Genomic DNA, 20,557 nt, shown 5'->3' with positions numbered 1-20,557 from the left:
GGAAGGAGGAAGGGGCTTGGGGAGGGTTGGGGACACCAAAGGGGGGCGGGGAGGTGTGGGGCCAGGTGGGCCTGTGCACAGGAGAAAGCACCTAACGGAAGCTGGGGCTCCATCAACGGCGCTTGTGTGGCTCAGACGTGTCACCAGAGTTCATCCAGAACGTTCCAACCAGTGCCTCATCCCACGGGATCCTCACAGGGCTCTGTGAGGTTCATACTACGATCTGTACTTAAAGGATGAGGCATTGGACATTCAGAGGGATGAAGGCCCAGGGTGGAGCCCAGCTGACATGAGATCGTGGAGGCGGCACAGTAGAGACACACACTAGGTCCTCGTGTGGTCACCTCCAGGTAGTTGCCTCTTGGCGTCCTGTTCCGAGCGGTCCTCCGAGACTCGAAGAAAGAACGGGGGACTCCTTGTCTGCCCGCTGGCTCTCAAGTCACCACCATCCGCCCCCAGGGGTGTCCCCCAGTGTGTGTCACGCTGTGGAATTCCATTTTGAGATTCATGCCCTGGAGTCTTTTTTTTTTTTAAATTTTCTTTATTTATTCATGAGAGATAGAGATAGAAATAGATAGAGATAGATGGGGCAGGGGCAGAGACCCAGGCAGGGGGAGAAGTAGGCTCCAGGCAGGGAGCCCGACGTGGGACTTGATCCCGGGTCTCCAGGATCACGCCCTGGGCTGAAGGCGGTGCTAAACCGCTGAGCCACCCGGGCTGCCCATGCCCTGGAGTCTTAGAGGCTCACCAGGCCCTCGGCAACCGTGCAGAGACCCCGATGGGAGTGGGAGTCGGCCGGCGACCGCTGTGGGTTCCCGTCGGACGTGGCAGGTGTTAGGGTGACGCTGCTGCGGTGATGCAGGGAGTACAGAGGCCCCAGGCTGCACGTACCGCCTCTGTGGGACGGATCTCCCTCGCCTGCAAAGAGGAAATGATAACACCACGGAGTTCTGATGCATCCGGGGTCCCGAGGAACGGAGCTGGGTGCTTGCCTCGAGGGGTTGGCGACAGCGCTGCCCGCAGCAGGCCCGGTCCTTGTCTTCGTGAAGCTTCGGGCTAGTGGGGCAAGGGCACGCATGTAGTATCACGAACCCGAGGGAGGGCTGTGCAAGCGCAGAGGAAATGAAGGAAGAGACCGGGAGGCATCTGGACATCCACCAGGGCCCCTTGGTCTAGTCCGGGCCCAAGGGGCGGGTTGGCTGCGAAGCCTGGTCTCTCGCAGCGGGTGAGGCCTAACGGGAGGAAGCCAGGGGCAGAGCGGCCGGGGAGAGAGGCCGGTGTGTGCCCGCAGCCTGGGGGTCAGGGGACAAGGGGGGCCCGGAGCCAGCGCATCCGGCACGCATGGACTGGGGGACAGGAGGAGGAAGGGTGTTAGATGAAGCCAGGAGGAGGGGCAGGGCCCTACCGGGTTAGAGAGCTTCGGGTGACCAGTGACATCCTGGTCTGTGTTTTAAAAATGCAAGTTACTGCATGAAGAGGGATGGGAGGTTTGGGGTGGGGGGGCAGGGAGATGGGTTTTGAAACCTACGACACTTCCCCGCGTGAGCGGTGAGGGCCACGAGGGCTACGGTGGAGGTGGAGACCTGGGGACACGGGGAGAAATTGGGCAGCGGTGTATCTTCCACCTGAGAAGCAAGACGATTTGATGAAGTCCCAGTGAGCGGGATCGGAGGGCAGGGCTGTGTGGCAGTGAAGGGAGAAGGCAGAGCAATGGGGCTGTGGGCTGGAGAAGACCGCTCGGAGGTGGGGTAACGTCGGACCCTCCAGAATGCTCGGCCCCAGGTCGGAGGCAAGGAGTCAGACAGGAAACCTGTGGACTGCGGAAATAGGATCCGAGTCAGAGAAGCGAAAGCCACCGTGACGTAGCCTGAACACAGCTGAGGAGGGATAGCGTGAGGCAGCGCCAACAGCTAAGACACGCAGACTCGGATCCACAGTGTTTTTGTTAGGATTGGGCTGCAAAAAAATAAAAAATAAAAAATAAAACTAAAAAAAAAAAAAAAAGGATTGGGCTGCTAGAGGCAGAAAAGCCAAAGTAACATTTGCTTAATAAAGTAGGTTTATTTTTCTTTGTCACATACATGAAGTGTAAGGTAAGGAGTCCCGGGCCAATGGGTACGTAAATTCTAAGACCATCAAGGATCCGGATCCCTTTTAAGAGCCCATCCTGCTACACTCGACCGCCCGCCTCGGGATACAAGGCGGCTGCCCCTGCTCCGGGGATCACGTCTCCATCCGAGCCAGGGGAACGAGGAAGAGGAAAGAAAAGGGTCTGCGAGCTCTCTGTAAAGATACTTCTCAGGAGCTGCACGCTCGTGCGGCCTACACCCCGTTGGCCAGAACCCTGTCACGGAGCCGTCCCTCGCTGCGGAGGAAGCTGGAAAACATTGCATTAGCTCTGGGCAGCCACGTACCCGGTTAAACATTGGGGATCCAGTTACGACATAAAAGGGGGAAGGGAGGCAGCGACAGCTCCACTCAGCAGCTGCTGACAGCCAGATGTAAGTCAAACATCATTATGTTTGAGTAGAGTTCCCATCGAGCAATGAGGTCGACATGAAGACCATAATGAACATCCCATCTGGAAGGTTCTTCCCCCAGGGAGTCCTGAGCCTCACTCCCTCAATTCCCTCCCATCTCTGCTCCGGTGCCACCTCCCCTGATCCCTGCCCCTCTCTACCCCCTGGGCTGGCTTCGTTTTCCCTCATGGCACTTACCACTGCGTGACATCGTGTCCTCTGCTGACCTAGGTGCTTCTTGGGTGTCCCCCACTAGGCTGGGAGCCCAGTGGGAGGAGCTCGCTGCTGGGAACCCAACCCGCGTCCAAGTTCCCGCCTCATGGCACCTGTTCACTCCATATTCGTTGATGGGATAAAGAAATGGGCAAAGCACATCAACAGCCCCTAAAGGGCGCTCTGGTTCATCTTAGGTTTGCATGAATAGCCAGAGAAGGACCGCGACTGGCAGCGAACCCCGTGGAAAACGGGGGGCATCTGTGGCCATGGAAACCCTGCAAATTAAAACAACCGCCAGGCGCCTTTTTTCATACATTAAATCAGCAAAATGAAAATGGGGACTGATACCCTCGGATGCTGATAAAGAGGATAAGGAACCAGTAGTAATAAAAGGCAGCCTTACAAACGGGGACGAGTAAATAAAATCTTTAAAAAAATAAAAATAAAAATGAAGAGGGATCCTTGGGGGGCTCAGCGGTTGGGCATCTGCCTCTGGCTCAGGTCGTGATCCCGGGGTCCTGGGATCGAGTCCTGCGTCGGGCTCCCCACATGGAGCCTGCTTCTCCCTCTGCCTGGGTCTCTGCCTCTCTGTCTCTCTTATGAATAAATAAATGAAATCTTAAAACAACAACATAAAAACAAATGGGGAGGAGCTTCTAGAAAGCGGCTTGCTCAGGCCTCGGGCTACCGGTTGGAGGAGGCGGTACCCGGGGCATTGGCAGCTGGAGGGGGTGACACGCCGGTGGGTGTGAATGGAGCCCTTGGAGCTGGCTGATGGCAGCCCCGAGGTCACCGATGTCCACCCTGTGCTACAAAAATGTGTGCGTGAGTGTTCCCTACAACGTCACTTGTAAAAATAGAGGGCTAAACCCAATAACAAAACATTCAGCCCTACGGAAATATTTTCGGAAATCGAAGTACATTTTCTTTTTTTCTTAAAGATTTGATTTATTAGAAAGAACAAGCGGGAGTAGGGAGGTGGGAGGAAGGGGCAGAGGGAGAGGGAGGCGTAGACCCTCTGCCAAGCAGGGAGCCCCAATACAGGGCTCGATCCCAGGACCCTGGGATCAGGACCCGAACCCAAGGCAGACGCTTGAGACACTGAGCCACCCGGGTGCCTCGGGTGCACGTATTCTTTTTTTTTTTTAATTTATTTATTAATGATAGAGAGAGAGAGAGAGGCACAGAGACAGGCAGAGGGAGAAGCAGGCTCCCTGCAGGGAGCCCAATGTGGGACTCGATCCCAGGACCCTGGGATCACTCTCTGAGCCGAAGGCAGATGCTCAACCAGTGAGCCACCCAGGGATCCCCTGGAGTACCTACTCTTAATGAAAAAATAGACACCACTCTGACGTAATACTCTGGAGCTGGAGAAGAACTAGAACATGACAATGAAATAGTGCTGGGTAAAAAAAAAAAAATGAATATACAAAATAGTATGTATGCAAAACCCTGTAAATTCTCTGGGTAATAAGGTTATAGATTTTTTTTTTCACTTTCTTATCTAACTTTTATTTTTTATTATTTTTTTTCTTATCTAACTTTTAAAAAAGTAAACACATTTTTCCAGACCTCGCAAAATGTCAATTTCTCATTTTCAAAGTTTTCATCAGGGGGACGTGGATGGCCCAGCGCTTGAGCCCCTGCCTTCGGCTCAGGGCATAATCCCAGGGTCCTGGGATCGAGTCCCGCGTCAGGTTCCCTGCAGGTCGCCTGCTTGTGTCTCTGCCTCTCTCTCTGTATCTCTCATGAGTAAACAAATAAAATCTTTCTTTAAAAATCAAAGTTCTCGTTAAAACTGCATTTTCAAAGAGCAGCGAGGAGGATGCATGCCATACACAGAGTGTGATTCCAAAATTGCTTTTAAAAAGATGTGTTTAGAGGGAAAGGCTGGAAAACTATGCTCCTAGCCATAAACAGACATGATCTTTTTTTTAAATATTTTTTTTATTTAAATTCAATTTAACAGACGTGATCTTGAGGCAGGGGCATTAAGGACGAGCTCAATAGCCCTAAGGACAAGAAATATGGTAAATGCCTGCTATTCTCATTTGCTGAACGTTCTTGACATGCCAAGTGCTCCCCTGGGCACTTTCCACACCCGGTGACCTGTAATGTCCCAGTCGTCCTGGCGGGGGGGGTGGTGGGGGGTGGGGGGGTGGGGGGCACAGCCACCTTCCAGGTAAGAAAATCAAGTTCGAGCGAGGCAGAGCGACTTGCCCAAACCCAGCCATGGCTGGCCAAGCAACAGCCTCAGCAAACAGGCTCCTCCTGCAGAATTGCGTTCCTTTCATCAGAAAGAAGCCACGGTGGTTTCCCCAGGACAGCCGGTTGCATGCACTCTGCAGGGAGCAGGGGTCCACCCCTGGAGTGCTCCAGCCCTACCAGGAGGTTCCAGAAGCCTGGGGATGGCTAGATGGGGGGGGGGGGGATAATTCTAGCAGGCAGGGGTCTGGCTGTGTTTGGGAAGAGACTGAAGAATAAGGAATTTATTTCTTTTTTAAAAATTTTATTTAAGGGCAGCCCCGGTGGCCCAGAGATTTAGTACTGCCTTCAGCCTGGGGTGTGATCCTAGAGACTCAGGATCAAGTCCCACATCAGGGTCCCTGCATGGAGCCTGCTTCTCCCTCTGCCTGTGTCTCTGCCTCTCTCTCTATGTCTGTCATGAATAAATGAATAAAATCTTTAAAAAATTTTTTATTTAATTATAAAAAATAGTGAAGGGGAATAAAGGGGAAAGGAGAGAAAATGAGTGGGAAATATCAGAGAGGGAGACAGATCATGAGAGACTCCTAACTCTGGGAAATGAACAAAGGGTAGTGGAAGGGGAGGTGGGGGGGGGTGACTGGGTGACGGGCACTTGAGGGGATGAGCACTGGCTGTTATGCTATATGTTGGCAAATTGAACTCCAATAAAAAGAAATTTAAATAAATAAACAAACAAACAAACAAATAATAAAATTTGTATTGTTAGTTTAATAGTAAAAAAAAAAAGATTTTATTTATTTATTCCTGAGAGACACACGCACAGAGAGAGGCAGAGACACAGGAAGAGAGAGAAGCAGGCTCCCTGTGAGAAGCCCGACATGGGACTCGATCCTGGGACTCCAGGATCACCCCGGGCCTAAGGCAGGTGCTAAACTGCTGAGCCACCCAGGGATCCCCATGACCCCTCTCATTACCCCCCTCTCCTCTCTCTTTCTTGATCCACAAAATTGGCAATGACCGTGTGAGGGATGGGCTAATGAGGAAAAAAAAAAATACTTAGGGATTTTTTTTTTTTGGTGTCTCAGAACAATTGTTCCTTAAGATGGGGTGGTTTAGGGAGCAGCTACGGATTTCCTTACCTTAGAACCAAGTGCGGTTGTGCGTGGTGGCCTGTCTTTGGAGTATTTGCCAGAGAAGAGAGTCTACAGCACCGCAGGGCTTGGGGCGGGGTGCGGGAGGCACCCACTTTCTGTAGCGGGTACTGCGTGCCTGGAAGCGGGGAGGCATCTACACCGTTTCGACTCAATTTAGTCGATGATGATCAAATTGCCGGGAGCTGGATCTGAACACAGGTTAGGCTCCGAGGTGACCCGGGGCACTCCCGTTTTGCCCAGTTTATTAATAATAGTCACCTGTGTCCGTCTGCGGACTGATTTCACGAGGGCAGGATTCATACCAGCCTTGATGGTGGCTTGTTCCCGGCCCCATCCCAGCGCCTGATGCCTGGAGGCACCAATACATGCGTGAAATAAGGACTAATCCCCTGGAAATGCATCAGTTCCTCCCCCGGAAGCCCTCAAATCTCCCGTGGGAATTCTCTCTTCTGGTTTCATTCCTACGTGACCCTGGCCCGGAGACTCAGAGTGAAAAATCCAGAGTTGGCCAGAAGAGCCAACGTGACGGAGTCGTAAAAAGGGACAATAAGCAATGAAATACTGGCTCTCCCTATTTTTTATGCTTCATCCATTCACATTTCCCAAATGCATACTTTATGCCAATCACTGCGCTCCAGTGCTAGAGATAGAGACCCCTTCACCCGGCCGTGGTAAGGGGGGTGTAAATAGAGCATCCCTACATCCCTAGCGTCGCCTTATCCACTGATCATGAGTGTCCAGCACCGTGTCCCAGGCATTGTTCCAAGGGCTTCCCATGGATTGCTTTGTTTGGGGGCAGCATTGTGTTATCCCCATTTTAGAGATGAGCAAGCTGAGGCTCATCATCAGCTCATCATAAGGTGCGGTGATTTGTCTGTGTTCCTCAGCCGGCCAAAGGGGAAGGCCAGGCGCGGGTGCCCGCCGCTGGGTGCCTGTGCTCATCTCTCAATGGCTCGCGGGGAGCTTCCCGGGAGAGGTGACCCTGGGATCACTGGCTTTGGAATCACAGGGACACTGGATAAAAAAGCAGATTTTCAGGTCTGGGGCTAGAGGGTCAGAATCCCTGGGAGGGGGAGCCTGAAAAGCCCCTTTTTTTGTTGTTGTTTTTTTTTTTAAAGCACTAACCCAAGCGTTTCCGATGTGCACTGACGTTCGTAAAGATGTGCCACACTCACCGCTTGGGAGTTTACAGACTCCCTAGCACCCACCCTCCTGTACTGCAGCCTCGCCTCCTGCCAACCGCTGAGTTGCTTGGAATAGAGAGGAAAGGAAGGAGGGAGGGAGGGAGGAGGGAGGGAGGCAGGTCAGCGGAGCCCCCTCCTCTCCTGCCCTTGGACCTGCAGCAGCACATCCTTCCACCTGCTAAAGCTGCTGATGGGGGCAACGAGCCTCAGGAGGGGGCTCCCTCTGCAGCTGAACTGCCAGCTGCTGGGAATGGAAGCGGGGTGGGGGGATATATAGCTGTTCCCAGGGCTCTAAACCTGAATGGCGATCCCTCCCCGGAGCAGGACGAGACGCACTGGGCCCCCTCCTAAGGGGCAGAGTCCAGCCTGGAAAGATTCGGCCAACAGGGCACCCAGCAGGAAGGAGGAGCAGAGCCGAGGGCCCTGGCCACAGATGGGCCGCAGATCCTAGGATAACACAGGGGGTTCCAGGCCGCGGGGAGGGGAGCCAGGATGGGCATGCGGGGGGGGGGGGCTGGCCAGCGCTGGTTCTCCCCAGCAAATCACGGAGCCCCTCTGAGCCTCAATTTCTCTGCGCTTGGAAGGGAAATAATAACTGTTATTTGACGGCCTCTGGTATCGTGATGCGTGATTGGGCGCACACCTCCCGGGTCCGGCCCTGCCCCTGGCTTGAGGCAATCGGCCGATTTTCATAACAAATGTCTCTGAAGCCGTCCTGATCCCCGTCCGACAGAAGGGAGTGAGTCTCGGAGGGATTGAGAGCGCTGCCCGGCAGCGCCCGGCAGGTAACGGGGAAGCCAGGACTCGATCCCAGGTCCGCCTGGTGCCAAAGCCTGGCCTCTTACTGACTGCCGGCAGCTTCTCCAATCTTCCTTCCACTTCCAGTTGCCGTGACCGTGGTTTCGAAGAAAAGAGGTGTCCTCTACCCTCCCAGCCCACATCCTCAGCCCTCGCAGCACACGTGCCAGGTAGTTCATCCGTATTCAGCAAAGATGCAGTGCGGAGCTCTGTCAATCGAGAGCTGTCGGTACACAGCGGCCCAGCGACACCTGGCCAATGGGCCCAGTGTCAGCCCCGCCAAGTGGCATGTTGGAAACACAGGTGCCACAGCTGTCATCTGCTTCCCTAAAGGTCTCAACTGAGGAGACCATCCGTATGACGGACACTAAGGGACTTGGAGGGTGACTGAGCTTCAGCGAGAACCCAGACTCCCAGGCCGGCCTTCCTCTCTGATCTTACCTCTCACCGTTTGCCCCTCACTGGCTCCTACTGTCAGCTGTTCCCCCAAGAGGCCAAGCTCATTCCCACCTCAGGGCCTTTGCACTTGCTGGGGCCTCTGCCAACAGCCACTGTTCTTCCTGCCTGGAAGACGCTTTCCCCAGGTCTCCCTTAGGCTTCCTCCTCCTTGTCTTCCAGGTCTCGGATCCCAGCCCCCTCCTTCCGATCGCCTTTCCTGAGCACCTCCTCTGAATTAGTATCCCCAATCCACTCCCCTCCGTCCCTTCCTCTGGCTTGACTTCCGTCGTGGTGCTTAATTCTCCCCGCAAGGGTCCTGTCCGCGACTTGGCCTCCGTGTTCAGAAAGTGCGTGGCGAGCGGTTGCCTCCCAGTGAGTCTGTGCCGAGTGAATGGGCAAGTGAATACATGAATGAATGGGAGGTCTCACTAAGGGTTTTTTGTAATAAGGATCCAGCAACCTCCATCCCAAAGCACCCCTGTCCTTCCAGCTAACAAGGGCAGGGACCACGAGAAATAACCCTGGGGTTGGTAACGACTTAACAACCGGCGGGCGGGCCTGTCCACACGCACGGCCCGGCATGGTTCCAAAGCTAAAAAGGCACTAATTGCTTTTATATAAGGAGGTAGGGCGGCAGTCCCTGCGTGCCCTTCAGTCCCGATGGCCTGCATTATCGTATCTGTTACCGTCTTGATTGTCCCTGTGTCACTCAGCCAGCGTGGGCTTTCTCCTGCGCGTGTCCAGGTTGGGGCCAGGTCCCCACTCAGAGGCGAGAGGTACTGGGGAAGTGAGCGTGGCTGTGTCTGGCGTGGGTGCCCGGGGTGGACAAGCGTGGGAAGGGTTAACTGGCAGCCTGCGGGCTGCGCTGGGGCCCTGGGCCTGGCCGGGCACGGGAGGGGTGGGCGCCGAAGGTGGAGCCGGCGCGGCCTGCCCTCGGGGGAGCCAGCGCTTGCCCAGCCCGACCCAGTGCGGGAAGTCACGTCGGCCGCAGGAATGGCTGGAAAAGCCCACACCTGGAAACCCCTCCCTCCCGGCCCCTCGGCGGCAGGTCGCCCCGGGCAGGCTCCCCGGGCGCCAGAGGCGTGAGCCCAGGGTGCGCACTCACCGGCTGCCGGCACTGGGACAGCAGCGAGCGAGGATGGAGGTGGCCGACAGCCTGCTTGGGAATGGCAGCGACGTCCCCCCGCCCTGTGAGCTGGGGCTCGAGAACGAGACCCTGGTCTGCCTGGAGCCGCCCCGCGCCGCCAAAGGTAGGAGCCGGCCCCCCTCTCTTTCCATTCCCCCGCGATGAGGTGGGGGGAGAGCTCAGCCAAGACCAGGCTGATGGGGAAAACCGAGCCAGGTCCCCTTGGGCAAGGCTGCGCGAAGTCAGACGGTCGCAAGTTTGGACCATGGAGCGAAACGCAGGACGGAGTCAAATGCCCTTATTGCTCCCCGCCGGGGAGCTGAGGGGTCCCTGGCACGCGGGGTCGGGGTGGCGGGCGCTGGGGTGGGGGGATCGGCAAGAGCCAAGGGAGGAGGAGCTGAAGTGTAATAAGCCGGGGTGTGTGTGTGTGTGTGTGTGTGTGTGTGTGTGCAAGTGTCAAAGCTGGAACTTACCAGCAGCGCAGAAAAGGTGCTGTCACCATCTAGCTGTCACCTTTCCTGGGGGGGGGGGATCCAGCGTGAAAAGTGATGAAAGGGAAATGACGCTTAGCAGCTGGGCGAGAAAGCAGCCACCAGTCACTGGAGAAGCTTTGTTCTTAAGAAAAAGTGGGGCCCCGGGCGGTGCTTTAACAAACCGACCCTTTAGAAGCCACCGGGTCACTCGGTGCGCTCCTCCTCGGTCTGTTTCGGCCAAGTGCTGTCAATGGAGGCATAGTGGGGCTCGGTGGGGTCCACCCTCCCTCACCCCTAAAATAAATTAAAATTAAGAGTCTGCAGGAAACAGCCGTTGACTTGGTGTGCTCAGGTTTTAACGTTCTGCTCCCGTCCCCTCCCGGCTCGCCCCGTCCCCCCGCAGAGTGGCAGCCGGCTGTGCAGATCCTCCTGTATTCCCTGATTTTCCTGCTCAGCGTGCTGGGGAACACGCTGGTCATCACGGTGCTCATTCGGAACAAGAGGATGCGCACCGTCACCAACATCTTCCTGCTGTCCCTGGCCGTCAGCGACCTCATGCTGTGCCTCTTCTGCATGCCCTTCAACCTCATCCCCAACCTGCTCAAGGATTTCATCTTCGGGAGCGCCGTCTGCAAGACCACCACCTACTTCATGGGTGAGTGGCTGCTGGGGGCTCTCGCTGGGCTCGACCTTCCCAACCCCCTGGCAGCCTCAGCGGGGCCAGAGCCAAAACAGAACAGAACCCCAAAAAAGCATCTGGCTCTGTGGGGCTGGGTGCGAGGACACAGGTGCTAGTGTTAAGGTAGGTCCGTCCTCCTGTGTCCCCCCCACTTCCCCCTCCCCTCCGGGGAGTCAGTCCCCGGTCGTCCGTTTGCAGAGCTCAGTTTCTCCGAACAGAGGGAGTCGCAGAGAAACCGCAGAAGAGGTTGGCTTTGCTTGCTTGTGCTAGAAAGAAAAAAAGGACTCGAGGGACCCGGTCCCTTCCTGGAAGGTGGGAGCCCTGCCCAACCCAAGCCGTGGCTTCTGCGGGTGGTGAGGGTGGTGGAGGAGGGTCCTTTCTGTCGCTGCTCCTGCCTTCCCAGGGAACCGGGGTTAGGTGAGAACCAGTTGCATCCCAGCTCTCGATGCCTGTGTCAAGATTCACTTCCCAGCCTGATCCCAAGGGGCTGAGACCCTCTTGGGCAGAGAGAGAGAGAGAGAGAGAGAGAGAGCCCTCTGGCACTATGTGAGGAGTTGCCTATGCTCCCAGAGACTGTGGGTCACTAAGCTCACCCCGGTTGGCTGAGATATGCAGCTCGCTGCCTTTGCCAATCAAAATGATGACGGTGACAAATAAAAACCAGGAGCGCTGATATTTCTGAGTACTTTTACGCACCAGATGTTGTACAAAGGGCTTTTACTCCCACCGTCTCACCTCCCAACCCACCCTGCGAGGTATATAGTAGTCATCCTTCGCCGTCTCACCGAGGAGGGGACAGAGGCACAGAGAGGTCACCCATGTGCCCAGGGACAGCCAGGTGGTAGGTAAGCCTCAGGGCAGAGAGGTGAGCCTGGATCGGAAGCCACCACGGCGCCGCCAGGTGAGTAAGCCACCCCAGTTGCCAACTGCCCTGGCTCTCCTGAAGCTGCACAAAGAGATGTCTCGGCCTCCCCGTCTGCCAGGTTGCCTAGTTCTTTCCTTGCTCATCCTGAGAACTAGCTGCGGGGAGGAGGGGAGGCGGGGAAATGAGGGAGGGGAGTTTTTTGTTCTGACCTAAGCCTTGCAAACTGTGCAGCGCTGGGTTGGGCCGGCTGGGCAGGCCTCGGTGGCCGGAGAGCTTTCAAAGCCTTACCTTCTCCCCAGTCGAGGGAGCAGGATCCAGCCCTGACAAAACGGGTGATGAATTACTGATCCGTGTGCCTCGGACAAACAACCCAGAAAGTGTCAGTCCTTGTCCAAGAACTCTGAACACGAAACCAGACTCACTAATGAAAGGGGTCATTAGTAAACAATGAAGCAATAATAGTTACCAGCATCCCCGAGGGCTTTCAGTTTTCAAGGCCCACCCATATGTATCTTATGATAATATTATTTAAGAGTCTTAGCCAGGGTCTGTGAAAGGAGATTAAAAGCGAGTGCTTGTGTGATTGCACAACACTGTAGATGTGCTAAATGCCACAGAAGTGCCCGCTTGAAAATGGTTAATTTTATGTGATGTGAGTTTCACCTGGGGGGGAAAAACGGGTTTTTAAAAATAGCTAAAATGAAAAGCAAGATAGTGCTGAAGCTGTTTGCGATGCCATAACAGTTTTGTTGGATTTTTAAATCTGTGGATTTTTATTCTTCCCTTGATTTTGTGTTCTCCTCAATACTATTCCTAAGAGTTAACATTCATTAAGCTCCTCATAGGCAGCCGAAAGAAAGAAAGAAAGAAAAAGAAAGAAAGGAAGGAAGGAAGAAAGAAAAGAAAAGAAAAGAAAAGAAAAGAAAAGAAAAGAAAAGAAAAGAAAAGAAAAGAGTGCTTACCTGATGGTGGGTTTATAATAAGAGTGGGCCCATTACACAGACTTGACCCTGAAGTCTTAGGAGCTACACTCTGTAATCTAAATGTCATCAGTTCCTTGGGGTAAAATCTAGGAAAACAGACCTCCTGTCTCAGAACGTGAGTTTTTATTTAACAATCTTGGTGTTGTAAATCCCTTCAAGTCTCTAAGGAATACTGTAGGTATCTTCCCCTAGGAAAAGAACATTTTTAGACATGGTTTCAGAGAATTTCTTCTCCCAAACTTAGATCAACTCTAAGGTTTAAGAAATCCTGCCAAAGGTAATCAGAAAAAATTGACAGAAGGCATGGATGAATAATTAAGGGGACTTTTCAGGGCATAAGACGTGATAATGAGTATACACGCTCAAAATACCAAAATTAAGGGCAATTAAGCTTCTCTGACGATGCCTACGCACATCATTTTAAATGAGGTGTTCTGAGGTCTTTCTCCCCGGTGACACACGCTTGTCCTACGATACACGGAACAGCAAACAGAATACTGCGGGAAGCTCCAGTCCCCCCACCAGGAGCAACCTTTAGTTACAGAAAGGCGTGCCCCCCTTCATCCTTTCTTCACTATGTGCTTTGCCAACAAACTGCTTTTTTAAAATTCACGCTGTTTCATTCTTACGAACAGTCTGTACTAGACATTCTCTGAAAGTTTTAATGCCTCCCGCCCAGACCCCAGTGACCTTTCCGGGTCCCAGGCCTTGAGAACCCCGGGCTCCTAGGTGAGTGTGATTTCAGGTTATGCTCCGCACTGGAGCTTTTCTCTGGGTGGCCCCAAAAACCTCTTCTGCGGGGTAGGAACACATCTCACCCCCTTGGTTATTGATTAATGAGCAACTTTAGCCTGAGAAGGAGTGTGGCTGCAATCGAAATTCAATAAACTTCTTGAATAATTGGCAGCAAGATGCATTCGTAGAGACATTTCTTTAACTGCCTTAAGTCCTCTTTGAAGCTGGGAATAAATCATTAAAAAAAAAAAAAACAGGTTGAAGCTGGGAATAAATCATTTAAAAAAAAATACAGGTACATGATACTTCCTTACCCCCTGAGTGTTGTCGCTTGTTATCAAACCTGTGCAGAGCAGATATGGCTGAGCTAGTGTGCAAATAAACTTTGGATTTCAGAGTCAAAGAAAGAGTGCTCCTCTGTTTTCCAGGCACGTCGGTGAGCGTATCCACCTTTAACCTGGTAGCCATATCTCTGGAAAGATACGGTGCGATTTGCAAACCCCTACAGTCCCGGGTCTGGCAGACGAAATCCCACGCTTTGAAGGTGATCGCCACCACCTGGTGCCTGTCCTTTACCATCATGACTCCCTACCCCATCTACAGCAACCTGGTGCCTTTTACCAAAACTAACAACCAGACGGCGAACATGTGCCGCTTTCTACTGCCAAACGATGTGATGCAGCAGTCCTGGTAAGGCCCGTGGTGTTTATTCGTGTAATACGACTTGTTGGAGTCCACGCTTTTTATAGGAACTGGAATGTGTTGTCCGGAGTGGCCGGGGGATCAGTTTCCTGGAGATTGGGGGAAGGATTATTCTAACCGCTTCTTTAGGATAATAGTGAGAGCGAACACCTGGTCTCTGTTTTAAATGCCATCCACATATTAACTCAGTTAATCCCCTCAAAACCCTATAGGGTAGGTACTATCATTGGGCCCGTTTTACAGATAAAGCCACTGAGACCTGGAGGGGTTAAGTGAGTGGCGCAAGGTCTCAAAACGAGAAGATGCAGAGCCTCTCTGCTCACCCACGGAGCAGAATGCCTCTGGATGGTCTAGGGGAGGGTTCGGCTAGAGGATCTGGGGGGCTTTGATTTTCCTAAGAACTGAAGATAAAGCAGAGAATGAGTCCCAAACCTCACGTGGGTTTTTTTTTTTTCCTTTTTAAGAGCTATGGTTCTGGCACAGAACGCTTCCCTAGAAATAAACAGGCTCGAATCTAAGACTTGATTCTTTGCTGACTAGCCAACCGACATTGGACAAGTTCACGTAACCGCTGAGGTTCAGGTTCTCTGTCTATGCAAGGAGTCAATAACACAGGTTGCTGGTTTTTTAAAAATCTACCTCATTGGGTGGCTGTAAGATTCAAATAAGAGTATATGTGTGAAAGTGTCATTAAATAGCTTAAAAAATACAAACAGAGGGTACTACGTTTACTAATTCCAAGCCATTTTAGGATCAGGGAAACTAGACACTCAAAAATGGCTCAAAACTGAGATAATCTCTGCTTCTTTGCCTTCCTTTTTTTTTATTTCCACCGAGTAACACACACACACACACACACACACACACACACACAATTATCTTGCAAATGAGAGAAACATTTCCAAGACTTGAAAAGGAATCTTATCAAAATATGTCCAATTGAAATGAGAAATGGCCCCGCCACCATGAGCCTCTGACAATTTTATGGCCTGATCGTGTAACCTTACACATGCCAGACGGCAAAAATGATTTAGGGGCCAGACTCATAAAGAAGGCTGTGGTGCTTCAGGAATCAAACCTGTTTAGAGAGAAAGCACAGCTCTGCCCCGGCCAGGCACTAGAATGGGAACGCCACCGTGCCAAGGGGTCGGGCACAGCCGGGACACCAGATTTTGCAAAACCAAGGAGGTTTTCCATCATTCCTACGTATGCATTTGATGGTAGAGTCAACACAGTATATTGTGAAGCTGAAGAGCACAGTTCTAGAATCGTATTCTTTGGGTTCAAACCGCACCTTTGCCACTAGGTGTGTGACTTGGGACGAATGAGTTAATCCCCATGAATTTCAGGTTCCTCACATGTGAAATAGGTATTATGATCATAGTGCCTACCACAAAGATGACTATGGAGTTAAATCTAATGTTACATATGTGTATATACGAAATATTAGTCTATATATAATACTTAGCTTGGCACGTTGCTCAGTAAGTCCTCGATGAGCGTAAGCTCTTGTAAGTATTTATTATGTTTTTGGTAGCAGCTTTATTGAGATTATTCACATACCCTTTGTTGTCGTTCTCATTGGTTTTACATGAAGATGTGTTTCAGGCACAGAATTACACCAACCTTTTCCAACCTAACTCGTCCCCTTAAGAGACTACCTGAAAAAAAAAAAAAGAGAGAAAGAGAGAGAAGTAAACAACCTCAAATGACTGAACTTCCAGACATAGAATTTCCGAGGCTATTAAATACTAGTAATTAATGTGTTTGCTCAGACCAGTTAAAATGGAGATGAACCCTATTTATTCCATCCCGTCTGAGTCTGAAATACTAGAGTTGATGGTTATTGAATTTTCTTTTTATTTTATTAGGCACACGTTCCTGTTACTCATCCTCTTTCTTATTCCTGGAATTGTGATGATGGTGGCATACGGATTGATCTCTTTGGAACTTTACCAAGGAATAAAATTTGATGCTATCCAGAAGAAGTCTGCTAGGGGTAACTATCTTTTCGCTCTATGTTTATGCCAACATTTCACAAAAGCTTGTCTCCCGTGACTTAAATAGATACGCCCAGAGTGTATGTTGGGGATTTTTGCAAGTATCCTTAGGAGGCCCTACGTCGTAAGGCACAGTCATAAGACCTCGCGTCCCTATTCCCTCATCTGTAAAATGGAGAATATGTTCCCCTCAAAATGGTGCTGCGTGGAACGAAATGACATAATGTGCTCGTACCCAATTATCACCTGAGGGTTGGGCATCCCTCATTTTCTGCAGTGCTGCGTTCAAAGGGACCCCTTCCGCAACCGAAGGGAATTATAACTCCGATTCCCCATCCTTTCTTTGTCACACGCAGTTGCCCAAAACCTAGCTTCTTCCCACGCATTGCAATCCCCTGGCCACTAAAATTTACCCCCACCCCTCTGTGGATACAACTCGGTGCCCTTCTCACTCCACCCCCACCCCTCTGCTCTTTTACCACAATTTATATGTCTCTAGAGCTTCTTCCGTCTGGGTTGATTCCTGCTCCTTGTCCAGGCCTCTCAGTAAACACATTCCAGAGGCTGACGGAGCAAGCAGGAGCCTTACCTGAGGATCTGGGGAGGGAAAGAGTGTGTTAATTCTCTAATAATTATGATCCTTATAATTGACGTGCGTAGAAGATTCTTTTATTATATAGTATGTGTATGATAGAGCCTATATTATTGTTTTTTAAGATTTAATTAATATGTATTTGAGAGAGAGAGAGCAGGGGCAGGGGCAGAGGGTGAGGGAGAGAGAGAGAATCTCAGGCAGACTCAATGCGGGGATTTGATCTCAAAACTCGCAGATCGTGACCCGAGCGCCCTGAACCACCCGGGTGTCCCACATTGGTTTATTAGTGTTAAGTGGCTTTTCCTCTGAAGGAAAGGGCCACTGTCAATCAGTGATCACCCTTGGCAGCGAGGCCCCAGGGTGCTCAGGCTTGGCGCGACCCCCTTGCTGCAGCGTGGAGACTCCCTCGCCCGTCCCCAGCAGTCAGGGGTGTCCCTTGCCCCCCTGCAGACAGGAACCCGAGCACCGGCAGCAGCGGCAGGTATGAGGACGGCGACGGCTGTTACCTGCAGAAGGCCAGGCCCCGCCGGAAGCTGGAGCTCCGGCAGCTGTCCACCCCCGGCAGCGGCAGGCTCAACCGCATCAGGAGCAGCAGCTCTACAGCCAACCTGATGGCCAAGAAGCGGGTGATCCGCATGCTCATGGTCATCGTGGTCCTCTTCTTCCTGTGCTGGATGCCCATCTTCAGCGCCAACGCCTGGCGGGCCTACGACACGGCCTCGGCCGAGCGCCGCCTCTCGGGGACCCCCATTTCCTTCATCCTCCTGCTGTCCTATACCTCCTCCTGCGTCAACCCCATCATCTACTGCTTCATGAACAAGCGCTTCCGCCTCGGCTTCCTGGCCACCTTCCCCTGCTGCCCCCACCCTGGTCCCCCAGGGCCGAGAGGCGAGGCCGGAGAGGAGGAGGAAGGCAGGACCACGGGGGCCTCTCTGTCCAGGTACTCCTACAGCCACATGAGCGCCTCGGCCCCGGGCCCCTGAGCAGGACCCCACTCCAGAGGGGCAGCAGGCAGGGGGCGGAGGGGGGAGGCCAGAAGGAAGATGCCATTGCTGGTGGGGCCTGTGCACGGTCTGCTCTTCCTCCTTCCTCCGGGTTCCAGGGGAGCTCCAGCAGAGTGGGGCCGTGACTTGGTCTCTAGGCAATGCCAGGCAGCCCATGTCCAGCAACATTCACCATCAGAAACACCTCAGCAGGCCAGTAACAGGAGTCCAACGGGGCTCCTACTTCAGATGCAACGCCAAACACTTGTTCAAAATGGAGATGTGGACCCTCCTTGAGCTTTAGAAGCTTCTAGAACATCCAAGGTGGGCCCTCCCCTCTAGTGACCCAGTTCTACGGCCCGCTTCATCTGCTGGTGCAGAAGGATGGAGGCTGCTTTGCCCCTGGAGAGAGTCTATCATGTACATAGTGTAACCATCCCCCGCCCCCCTCCCCCATCAGAAGCAAACCCTCTTCTGGTCATGTGTTTGAAGTGAGACAACAGCCTGACTTTTTTCTTTCGGAGGTTGGTGAAAGACATTCAGAGACATAATTTTATGCTGTCATCCAAAGAGCAGAAGGAAAGTTGTCTTAAAGATTGAATTTAGAATTTATATTTCTAAAAGGCAAAGAGATGTGTGACAAATGGCTCCATGGAATGCGAACTTCCCATAGTGAATATTAAGAGCCAGAAGGTACGTGGAAATTTTTTTCTGCTTGAATGACATAGATCGCTTAACTCTGCCTTTATATGGTGATGTTGAACCCCATGGCCTCTTGGCCTCAACGTAATTTCCCATACTCCTCTGGCACTTCTTCTTTTCCAGAAAGACTCGAGGTACAAAGGAGAGTCATAACCTATGTACCTGCCCAAGAGGGGGAAGACACGTGTAGTCAGTCCCAGGATAAAAACTGAGATACACGGGCTCCATTCACAGATAGCTTTGTTTTTTGTTTGTTTGTTTGTTTGTTTTTTATAAATTTATTTTTTATTGGTGTTCAATTTGCCAACATATAGAATAACACCCAGTGCTCATCCCATCAAGTGTCCCCCTCAGTGCCCATCACCCACACCCCACCCCCCGCCCTCCTCCCCTTCCACCACCCCTAGTTCGTTTCCCAGAGTTAGGAGTTGTTATGTTCTGTCTCCCTTTCTGATATTTCCCACTCATTTTTTCTCCTTTCCCCTTTATTCCCTTTCACTATTTTTTATATTCCCCAAATGAATGAGACCATATAATGTTTGTCCTTCTCCGATTGACTTACTTCTCTCAGCATAATACCCTCCAGTTCCATCCACGTCGAAGCGAATGGTGGGTATTTGTCGTTTCTAATGGCTGAGTAATATTCCATTGTATACATAAACCACATCTTCTTTATCCATTCATCTTTCGATGGACACCGAGGCTCCTTCCACAGTTTGGCTATTGTGGACATGGCTGCTAGAAACATCGGGGTGCAGGTGTCCCAGCGTTTCACTGCATCTGTATCTTTGGGGTAAATCCCCAGCAGTGCAATTGCTGGGTCGTAGGGCAGGTCTATTTTTAACTCTTTGAGGAGCCTCCACACAGTTTTCCAGAGTGGCTGCACCAGTTCACATTCCCACCAACAGTGCAAGAGGGTTCCCCTTTCTCCGCATCCTCTCCAACATTTGTGGTTTCCTGCCTTGTTAATTTTCCCCATTCTCACTGGCGTGAGGTGGTACACAGATGGCTTTGAAGGTCAAGGCTGTCTGTGCCGTTAAACACAATCTATGTATGTTAATTGTATTAATTTTATATATATATATATACACACACAAACCAAACATATAAGTATGTTCTTTATATATAAGTGTATTCTCCTGTGTGTTTAAAAAAAAGAAAAAACAATAGTGAATGAATGTGGGAATTCAATCATTGTTATCGTTTTGCATTCCTTCACCACAGCTGGAGTTCCATGTGAACTTATCCATGCAAATTAGGGTTGAAATCTCTCTCCTCTAATTTAGAAATCTCGATGAAAATAAGACATGAGCTATAAATTTAGATAGTAGGAGGCACATTTCTAAATTAGAATGCATCAATCCACTCTGCCGGCGCGTCTCTGTTTATCTTTTTTTTGGGAGGGGCAACATTGTCTTGACAGTTCAATAAATTAACGCAGGCATTTTTGACAGAAACAAGGGTACATGCTAGTGTAGGAATAAAAAAGGAAAGAAGGCGGGAGGGGAGGAGGGAGGGAAGGAGCATAGCTTCCATTCCTCCAAGCCTCTGACAAGCGAGATTTTCTTTCCCTTGCTTTCATGGGACCATGACCATCCATTGTTCCAGGCCTGACATTGTTCTGGATGCACAAAGGTCGGAGATTTCAATCACGGAAAAAAAAAAATCAGTGTGAAAAGGAGAAAGGGGAGGACAGTGGCAAGAAGGGACCATGAGTAGGGGAAGGGAAGTGGTGTAACGTAATAAGATGTGAGTGTCACCATTTGATTTTTCAGGTGGGTGGGCCATGTGCTAGCAGACAAAAAATTACTGAGGACAAGACCATATATTATAGGGGACTTTTCAAGCTGGATGTTAGTTTTTCTATTTCTCAGGCTGCAATATCATGTTTAGTGTTTATGACCGGTCACCTTAAATATTTCAAGGTAAGCATTCAGCAGCCTAAAGCAGGTACTGCTAAATGATAAAAGGAGTAAGACATGAAGTTGTCTCCATTATTTAAGTAAACTCTACAAAATCTAATTTTCCTTCTTCCCCTTCAACACGGTTAGCACATTTATAAAGACAAATCAGGCCCTCCCTGCATTATTGGGAACCTCTGGAAGTTCCAAAGGTGGAACCATAGGGCTATCAGATTCAGCAAATAAAAATAGGGGATGAAAAAAATTAAAAATAAAGATAAAAATAGGGGATGTCC

General features: G+C 51.3%; 1 protein-coding gene across 1 annotated transcript; it reads left to right on the top strand.

Annotated features, from left to right (window-relative positions):
• The first annotated feature begins 9,655 nt into the window (after nucleotides 1–9,655).
• Nucleotides 9,656–17,658, top strand: CCKAR (cholecystokinin A receptor). Its single transcript, XM_055326063.1, has 5 exons — nucleotides 9,656–9,767; nucleotides 10,520–10,771; nucleotides 13,807–14,068; nucleotides 15,952–16,079; nucleotides 17,126–17,658. The coding sequence occupies exons 1-5, from the start codon at nucleotides 9,656–9,658 to the stop codon at nucleotides 17,656–17,658; spliced, it is 1,287 nt and encodes a 428-aa protein (XP_055182038.1).
• Nucleotides 17,659–20,557: the final 2,899 nt, after the last annotated feature.

Source organism: Nyctereutes procyonoides, unplaced genomic scaffold, assembly GCF_905146905.1.
Source record: "Nyctereutes procyonoides isolate TBG_1078 unplaced genomic scaffold, NYPRO_anot_genome, whole genome shotgun sequence".
NCBI classification, from domain to species: domain Eukaryota; kingdom Metazoa; phylum Chordata; class Mammalia; order Carnivora; family Canidae; genus Nyctereutes; species Nyctereutes procyonoides.
Note: the sequence above shows the minus strand (reverse complement) of the source record. Positions and strands in the feature narration are given on the sequence as shown.